Here is a 9,839-nt window from a genome sequence, read left to right as displayed (position 1 = left end):
GTATAATAATCGGTCGGCCCCTAGCATGGAGAAAATGATTTTTAAATGAAAATGATAGGTAGGACCATGGGCAGGACTCCGCAGACAGCTAGCCTAGGCCTGCAACAAAAGTATTTTTGTTATTTAAAATTAATAAAAACAAAAGAATACGTGGGCAAAGTAAAAAAGTGAACAGTGTTTTTTAAATTTTTTCGTTTTTAAGGGCCCAACTTGACAATCGTAAGTGAAGTGAAGACCTGGACGTAAACTACAAATGAGACTAAGCATAGTCGTAGGCTTACACATGAGCGCGCTACAGAGGCCGAACGAACAGATTTGGGGCCACATTATGATCTTAATATCTCAACCGGACATGACCGGACACGGTTCATTCGTGTACCGAATGAAAGATACAGCTTTCTACTTTCGTCTAAACTAAATTTTATTAACCTGCGACAACCGGGACCCTTTACAAACATTATTTATTGACATCACTTTCGTTCTTACAATAAAAATAAGCCAATACTTACAACTGATAAAAGAAACAGTTATTTTAAGCCGATTTTGACGTTTACAGTATGTATGTTCTCGCCGAAAAAAAACTCTATCTAAATACACCAAACGCGCACACAAACAAACCGTGGATAATGAACTGTGCATGTGTGTTTTAATTCTAATGTTTAAATGTTTGTGTATTAAGTACTCCACTAACGCCAGAGCGTCTATAGGGGTTTACACTTAAGCGGCGAGGAGCTCTGTGTATAAAGAGATAGTGCTGTGATAAGCTCCGCGGGCGGCCGTAGTGCAATTTAATAGGCGCTGGCTGACTGTTTAATTGGATTAAAGATAAGCGATAAAGTCGATGTTACTCCTTCTGTTCTATTTTCTCTATGGTTAAACAGTCAAAACAAATGCACCAAAAGCTATAAGTAGTAATGATCAATTTCAACAAAGTAACTGTAGATTTTATTATTGACATTATCAAATCTTAAAAGGACTGGGTTGTTAGTTATTGTGGGTTTTTGTAATAGGTTTGGAATTCTGCGGACATCTGGTAAGATGTAACTGTTTGAGACCAGTATTGTGGTCTTGTGTAGATAAATGACTGTTTATAGGGTGCTGTCTCATAGAAGTGTATTAATCCTACCTACACAAGTCCTGCTGAGCCCATATCAATTGACTTCTGATGTAAATATGTGGTTGTACATTAAACGAATCTAACTGTTGGTCTAAACTTGGGGTAGGGAGCCCAATATAATTTGATTTGTAATTTTAGGCCTGTTTACACTATAACTATAATCAATGACAAAAAGCTAAAAAGCAATTGTTCATATAGAAAATAAAGAAATAAGAAAAGTTTCCACACAACAATAATTTGATAATCATTTATTTATCATGTATACGATAAACAAATAATTTTACAAATCAAATGACGTCATAATCATGGGAAAATGATAAAATCGTTTTTACTACAACAATTTTATCAATTGATTATGATGGCATTTGATTTGTAAAAATATTTTTTTATCGTATACACGATAAATCATTATAGAATCGTGCTAGTGTGAAAACTTCTTTTATTTCTTATTATTTTCTATATGAACCTTTGTTTTTAGCTTTTTATAGTTGATTGTTAGCGTCAGTGTACATAGGCCTTTAGACAGTGTCATACAATAAGCTTATAAAAGTTTGTTATCTGTGATGTGTTTCTTTCAAAAAGGATGTGCAGAGGGTGCTAATTGAAATATGTTATGGTCTCTTTTTAAAGATGTTCGCATACTAATTAGTTATTGGGGGAGGTGGTTGTTTCAAAGTTAATAATAAACATAAACAATATTTATTTTATGTATCAGAATGTTTTATTTGTAATTAATAGGTTTTAAGGAATTGCCTCTTGGCTTTGACTATTTTATACGATTGTTTGTAGGACAAATTGAATAATAATAAATGTGGTATATAAATCTAAATTATATTTCACTTGGATTGAAGACATAAGTATTTAGTGGGGTCTTATATTGTTAAGAGTATAATACATACTCCAAGTATCGAAATGCACAGGATTCAATATTTCGACATTAATTATGTCATAATCAAGAAAAAAGCATTCTGATAAAATGAATATTGTTTATGTTTCCTGATTATGACATAATTAATGTTGAAATATTGAATCCCGACACGATGGCATGCATTTCAATACCGTATACAGTATGTATTATACTATCTTATCTGAGATTAATCAGTGGACCTTTCGGTTTTTATATTATTGAATTGTCAAGATACTGGGAGACATTACACTATTGATGAGGTTATTATCAACCCTGCGTTTTCCATTTGAAGTTTAGGTATTATTCTTGAACAATCTCCCACATTTGTTCCTCTGTTTGTAAATCCTTATTTTTATTTATTTTAAACATCTGGAGAATTCCGAAGTATCTTAGTTCAAGTCCACTGAAACTTTAGTTCATGCTTTTATTTCCACTAAATTAGATTATTGTAATTCATTGCTTGTCGGTTTGAGTGATTTTGTTACTCATCGTTTACAGAAAGTACAAAATTCAGCTGCCAGGATATGTAGGCTTACTTCACGTAAACAACACATTACTCCCATTCTTAAAGACCTCCATTGGCTTCCCATTAAACAACGGATAATATTCATGATTCTTTTGCTTGTTTTTAAGTCACTTCTTTTTAAACAACCATCATATTTGCTACATTTGCTTACACCATATTCTCCAACTCATACACTTCGTTCTTCCAATAAATTTCTTCTTCAAGCCCCTACAAAAAGGAAGAAGCTAAGAACATAGAGTCAACATTATTTTTATGTTCAGGCACCTTATCTTTTACCTCTTTCTGTTCGACAATCTTCAAATTTAAACTCATTTAAAACTAATTTGAAAACATTTTTGTTTACAAAATCGCTTTAATTGGGTTAATTGTTCACTGCGCCTTTGATAATGTTTTTTGAATTGGCGTGTTATAAATTTCTGGACCAAGGGCAGCAGATGGAATTATACTGGGGATGAGGTTTATGTGAAGATCTCCACAATACAGTGCACAATACAGTGGGTACATTCCGTTTAGCCAACTCAACTACGCTGTTCTCTTTTTAACAGAATTTTTATTTTTATTTTATAGAAACAATCTCACAAATGACGCGGGTTTCAACAGTAGCAGTTGCCACACCAACGAGAGAGAGGAAGCCAAGGTTCTACCATCCAAAAGGGGCTCCTGACTCAGACCAAATATTCAACTCAACTGGCAACAGGTAGGTTGTGGGGTACATCTCAAAGTGTAGATAGACAGGTAACATGTGGGTTGTGCTGGGGTACAACTCAGAAGAGTAGATAGACTGGGGTGTGCCGTACATCTCAAAAGATATTAGAGACTGGTAAGATGTATGTTTGGGTGTATCTCAAACAGTAGATGACTGGTAACAAGTAGGTTGTGGGGCAAGTCTCAAAGAGTAGGTAGACGGGCAATGTCAGGTTGGTTCAGTTGTACAACGATAGAGCTTGGGGCCCTGTCTAGGATCCTATTGATGGTTCAGCATATAAATATGGTTCAGTACAGTATATAAAAATGGTAGAAATATTCTAAAAATATTCTGGATTTTAGAGGTGAGTAGAATAAGGACAGTTATCAAAGATTCTATGATATGAATATACAGAGGATATTGAACTTGTAGTATAACACCTAGACACCTATTATATTGCCACCTAGCTAAGGTAAATAAATCAGGAAAGCACTATCTTCATGCCATCTAGCCAAGGTAAATACATAAGGAAAACACTGAGAAATCCTGTATCCGGTTCATTGTATCCTAGTAGTAGATGAACTTTCCTGAAATGGGTGCAGCATGTGAAATTATTGACAGGAAGTTGTCCAATACACTATGGAGACAGGAGGGGTATACCTAGATTCTACTATACAAGATATATTTTTCTGCCAATCATATTGCAGTGGTGTAATGCATGATAATTAAAGGTGAGCCCAACTTCATTATGCCATTGTAGGCTCCCAAGCTGATGGGATATTCCACAACAAGCATATCTAGGTTTGCATATTTAACAACTCAATATATTGTACGCTATTTGTTTCGTACAAACATTTAATAGGCTAGCCTTTTTTATACCTTTGTTTTTTTTGCAAACTTTTTCTACTCAAATCTTGATTTTCAATCATCCTCCTTTATAGTAGTGTCATTTATATGCGTAATGAAATTGTTTATATATATAAACAAAATTGATTATAATATATTTTCTGTGTACATTATGTAGATTACCACCACCATTATCATTCTTTGTTTATTTGGTACACTGACCTGTTATAAGAATGATTTATTGAATTTGCTATTAGTATCATAACCCTATCCCTCTCCATCAAATAATGTATTGTATTATTAGTACTATCTGTCGCCATCTACCACTAACAGTAACACATTCTTTGTAAGTGGTCCTTATGTCAAGAGGGATTTTGAATATTTATTACCTAGTAGATTATGTTGTTTTAACGTACCGTTCATAGTGTAATATGTCACAGAGATCAAGAAAGCCATTGAGAACCTAACTGAAATGGATTCTTCAAGAATGAATCTTTGTCTTTGAGTTTATTAGTATTTATTTTTGTTAAGAACCTTGCATTGTATTTCAGGGGGCATGCGCTGTCTCATAGAAAAAGTGTGCTCTTCTCTAGGTTCCTCCTTCTCTTCCAGGTTTTTCCTAAACCAGTCTTACTTATATAGAAGAAGTACACCACGATTCAAATAGGGTTGCTCATAGCACCATTCAGAAAAGGTTATACAAGGTGCATCCTTCACCTTTTAGATATCCCTTCCCCCACTGAAAATTTGCTCAAGGTGTCACCATCCTCTCATTCCCCTCACTTTCAACCCACATATCACACCTAGATATAACTGCCAAACTTTATTGTCTCATAATAAAAAGTTAAAATTTGTGAGAGAAATGTTAAAAATCACCTCACTGAACATCACCTTAAAACATTGATCTTGAAGAAGTACAACTTAAAAATTGGACATATGTACAGTAATTTCAACTTTTAAAACCCCAAAAGAACTGGTGATACATTTGATTTAATATCGGAGGTGACTCATGTAACCAAACTTAATCATCTATTTGTCAAATATTTTCATTTCTTGGATGTCTAATTTTCTTCCTGTCTTTTTAATCACACAGATTTAGAAATTATTTTAAAAAGCTTCATTTTCTTGATATAATCAGTTATGGTTAAAGTTCCCCGTTGTTGTTTTGCTCTGCCTTTCCTCAGGAGGTCTTCTTATGTGGGTTCATGTATTAATTTCTTCTCAGCTTGTCTCCATAAAGTATCATTTATCTGTCGTAGGTCTGTATTCCAAAGATGGTAATGTCACCTATTCAAAGTCATGTATCTTACACAAAGAACATACATACTTATTTCTAGTGTCAAAGTTATTTTATGTATCTTTATATTTTATTGTTAACATATTGTAGATAAATAAAATTAAATATACAAATATAAACAGAATGAGAATAATAAAAATGAAGAGAAAAAATAAAATTACAATAATATATATAGTAAATATTGTAAATGTATATTAATAATGTAAAACAGTCACTGATTAATAATGTTAATTTACTAATAGTAAAGGTAGGCCTAATAGTAATGATAATATTATATACTATTACATTAATATTTATGTTTATGCTTTTTCGATAAATATCTCAATGAGTACAATAATACTCTGTACAAACTACTATGAATTTATGTTCTGTAGTTTGTGTTTTTCTTGTCTTTTACCATAATTCTTTTGAGTATCTAATGCCTTTCATACACAGACTTCAATATGAACAACTTTTTTTCTAGTTGAAACAAGCTTGTGAAGTTATGAAACTCTACATTATAATTATAGTATTAGTTTAAACATTATAGTATAAATTTTTATAACATAATTTATAGAACATTGTCTTTCTTATGGACATAAGATTCAATATCAATAATTTTATTTTGAAATATTTCTATGAAGTTTTTGTTTATACTTTTGTTGTTTGATTTCTATGATTTGAAAAGCCTTGAAAGTAATTAAGTCATATTAGAATAAACTCACCACATCCCCAATCATGCATCACCACATGCAAACCAGAAATTATTAAATCACTTATCATTAGGACTTATCTGCAATAGAAAAAGTACTGTATAGAAAGAAAAAAACATTTTTTTTTGTTTTTTTTCTCTTGCAATGATCAGGCTACAAAGGATTAAGAAGAAATACATAAAATGAATGTATGCCCTATACCTCCTTGGTCACCCATGTATTTAGTAACAGTAACTTGTATAATTATTAATTGGTATTATTGACTTAGGTCTCTGTTTTGAATGCCAATGATTTTTCAGTACTGCTATTAAACTAAAACAAAAGTTTGCTTCTTCATTTCAAGTAAAGTTCTAATAATTTTTATGATTTTACTGAGTTTATATTTTTTATAATGTTTGGTATTTATAGTATATTGATACAAATGATTTTAACTTTATTTTCTTTTTATCATGTTAGGGCCCCTTTTAAGTTGCATTTGTTTGTTTGTTTGTTTTTTTATGATAACACGGTAAATATTAAAATATTTACCGTGTATCATATATATTGATAGGCTCCGAAGGACAACAGCGTTATTACTTTTACTGTATTAGGGTACTTAGGGTAAAAAAAAAACATAAATGAGTTGGTTCTGTCTTTCTTTTGACTGACTCAATGTTAACATCAAATTTTAGTGACATTCCTAAATGTCATATTTTAAAATTAAAGAGGATATACCATACCATTAATTTGATCAATTGGAACACCTCAATTAAACAAACATTAAATGTCAGTTTTTTTTTTTACTTATCTGTTACATTATTTACCATAATATGGTGTTGTATAGCTAATATATGTTTGACATGCCTATGATGGGGTTGTGTGGCGCCAATGGGAGTTAAACTTCTGTTAATAATGTCACTTCTCATATAAAGAATTTCACCTCTTGATATACAACTTACAAAAATTTTCGCCACAGAAGTAACCCATCACCTCACCTCAATTACATACAGCTCAAGTTGTCAAAAGCGGCTCCATCTTTTACACTCATCTTTATCATTGATAGATAGTTTCAATATGCTACGGATAATCTGTTGGTCTCTGTTTGACAATTGTCTTTTAAAATGTAGTTTTTGTGTGCACTTATACTATGTTTTTTAAATGTTGTATTGTTTTGTTTACATAAATGTGTGAGTACATTTCTAACTATAAATAAAGATTGCCAATATATTTATTATGAATTTAGATGAAATTATTATAAATAGAAATAATTATAAATAGAAAATACAGAAGCATAAAATAAATCAAACTTTAAAATGGTGTGTTTTGATTTCCCCCAGGAAATGGTAGTAAAGCAGCTATTGTGGAAAAACTGTAAATGCTAGATATGGTTGAATATTGGTTACTGTAGATACACGCTAAACCAAGATGATGGCAGATCTTCTTTGTGGTTGGTGTCTACCTGAGAATCTACAGGATCTGTACAAGTAGATGAAGTGGTGGTACCACAGAAGAACTCCAGAGGGCACTTCTCAAGTATAGGTGGATGAGGCATGGTGCCAGAGGGGAAAGCCTTGGGCATTAGATAAACAACCATAAGACTTGATATAAACATTAAATGTGATGTTGAGACACACATTGTTAAAGTTTAGTAGACAGAATGAATGTAAGCAATACACAGATGTTTTGGAACAAAAGATGAAGTGCTAACCAACTTCAGCCAGTCAATGAAGTCCTTTATATCCACATGACAACCGTAAACCCAAATAAATGTTTTGATGCGTCTTGATCAATCTAGGCCAAGTTTTAATGTCGTCAAGTTTTCACATTTTAACATTTAATGTATTGATGATACTGTAATCTATCAAGACTCATTGAATAGGTGATGGTTAATCTGAACTGAGCAGCTATGGGACAGTGACTTGAAAGAGATTGGTGTTAATTAAAAGAACTGAATGTAAGGGTCAACATTCTTCAACGTGACATACATATCACTGATGAAGGTGTTTTTAAAATAAATTACTCTGTCATTGTTATTTTCAATTTAATTTAAATAAAAACTATTGAAAATACATAATTTGTAGGAGATGCATGCATGAAGATGACTATAATAATCTGCAATAATTGCAGAGGTGAAGATTTATAAAGCATTCTTGATTTAACTGATACTGTACTTTCATTGCTCAATAAATCTGCAATAGGATGGAGTTTATATACCACATCTTCCTTATCCCCTTTTGCACAAGCCAACTGACCATTTCTGATACTTTATATTGTTTTAATGGAATTTTAAATGTTGTAAGGAGAATGTTTTATTCAATTTTATTCATTTTAGAAATACTGGTACTAGATTTCAAGGTAATAAAAGAGGAAGATTATTACTATGCTTGAAAAAGATAATATCTTACTTCCCAAAGAATGTTGCAATACAGATGCAGTGAGGTAAGCAGGAGGAAATTGTGCACATCTAAGGCGAGACTTCTTATACCTTGTTTAGCGAACCCTCTGACTGCAAATAAAAATAATTATTTTATTTTTTAAACACTTAGCGCACCCTCCGCTATGAAAAATGGAAATTTCAGAAACAATTTTTTTTTTAATTTATTTTTATTGTGCCCCCTGCTCCTCTGAAATCTCCAAATATAAGATAAATACAGTATATTTCTTCCTTAATTATATAAATTTAAAGCAATCTCATTACTATACTGTTTACATTCATCAATACAATTTTATTTTTATTTTCTCCTCCACCTAGATGCTTTTAGTGAAATTATTCTGCTAAATAAGAAAATGCATTTTTTTTCTGCCCTCATCTGATGATCTTTAAAAAAATAAGTTCGCTAAACAAGATATTAAAATGTCTTGCCTAAGCAGCATTACACATTTAGAATGAAGTTGGTGAAACACATAATCCCAGCATGTTTAATGACAGGAAGGTCATGAATTAATTAAACATATCCAACTGATGTTAAGATGTCACAAATTTTATCAGCATTTTTGTTAGCATTAAATATTTCTTTCAAGTCTTTTACGAAATAGAATTGTCTTTGTTCTTTTATTGTTTTACTTTTTTCCCTATAGCTGCCTCCCCCCCCCCTCACCCCTTGTCTATATAGTCAGTGTTTAGATAATACATAATGTACATTATTGTTTATATATCAGAACAGAAGAAACAGGGGAACCAGCGAGCAAAATAAGTAAGCTTTGTTTCAAAGTAAGCCCTATTTTTTTTCTTTCAATTGCTCATTTCGGTTGTGGCACAGGCTAAGCTACCCTGCATTGCTCTATGATGATATGTTATAGCTGCTGAGAGCAATTTAACTGTGCACAGAACCATGGAGATCCACTGTTTTCAGATGAAAAGTTTGCTCACTGTGAAATATAATATGGCTCATGTACATGTTAAAAAATGCAATACACTCTTCAGGAAAGAGTAGGGGATTGACTCCAAGTGTAGACCTACTCCCCAATCGCCACTAAAAAGACCCTGAAGGTAAAGTTGGTGGGGGGGGGGGGCTCTATGATTAAGTTAGGAGTGATGTCAAACTAATGATTACAGTACAAACTATAATGTTCATTTCAGCAATTTGCATATAAAAAAAAACAATACCGTATTATTTGAATTAACATCCTGGGGACCTTTATTGTTGAAAAGGATTAAGTGGTGTTTCAAGCAGTGGCGTAACGCCTATGTGCCCTTGTGGGGCGGTCCGCAGGGCCCCGACCCATAGGGGAACCGAAGGGGCTTACCCATTTTCAGTGGCGTATCTAGAAGTCTTGAATTGGGGTGGGG

General features: G+C 32.5%; 1 protein-coding gene across 3 annotated transcripts in view; it reads left to right on the top strand.

Annotated features, from left to right (window-relative positions):
* The window catches only part of LOC117101091 (regulator of nonsense transcripts 2-like), a 46,973-nt gene extending 37,886 nt beyond the window's left edge, over positions 1–9,087 (top strand). For all 3 annotated transcript variants that reach the window (XM_033240964.1, XM_033240961.1, XM_033240963.1), the window contains exons 33-34: positions 3,118–3,247; positions 7,387–9,087. In XM_033240964.1, the coding sequence (XP_033096855.1) occupies positions 3,118–3,247; positions 7,387–7,396 (140 nt within the window). In that variant the 3' untranslated portion in view covers positions 7,397–9,087. The remainder of the gene's footprint in view (positions 1–3,117; positions 3,248–7,386) is intronic.
* The last annotated feature ends 752 nt before the right edge of the window (positions 9,088–9,839 follow it).

The sequence above is a fragment of the Anneissia japonica genome, unplaced genomic scaffold (assembly GCF_011630105.1).
Source record: "Anneissia japonica isolate Jap-2015-1 unplaced genomic scaffold, ASM1163010v1 scaffold4054_len1135799_cov195, whole genome shotgun sequence".
NCBI lineage: Eukaryota > Metazoa > Echinodermata > Crinoidea > Comatulida > Comatulidae > Anneissia > Anneissia japonica.
The sequence above is the reverse complement of the archived record's forward strand: the minus strand, read 5'-3'. Positions and strand labels throughout refer to the sequence as shown.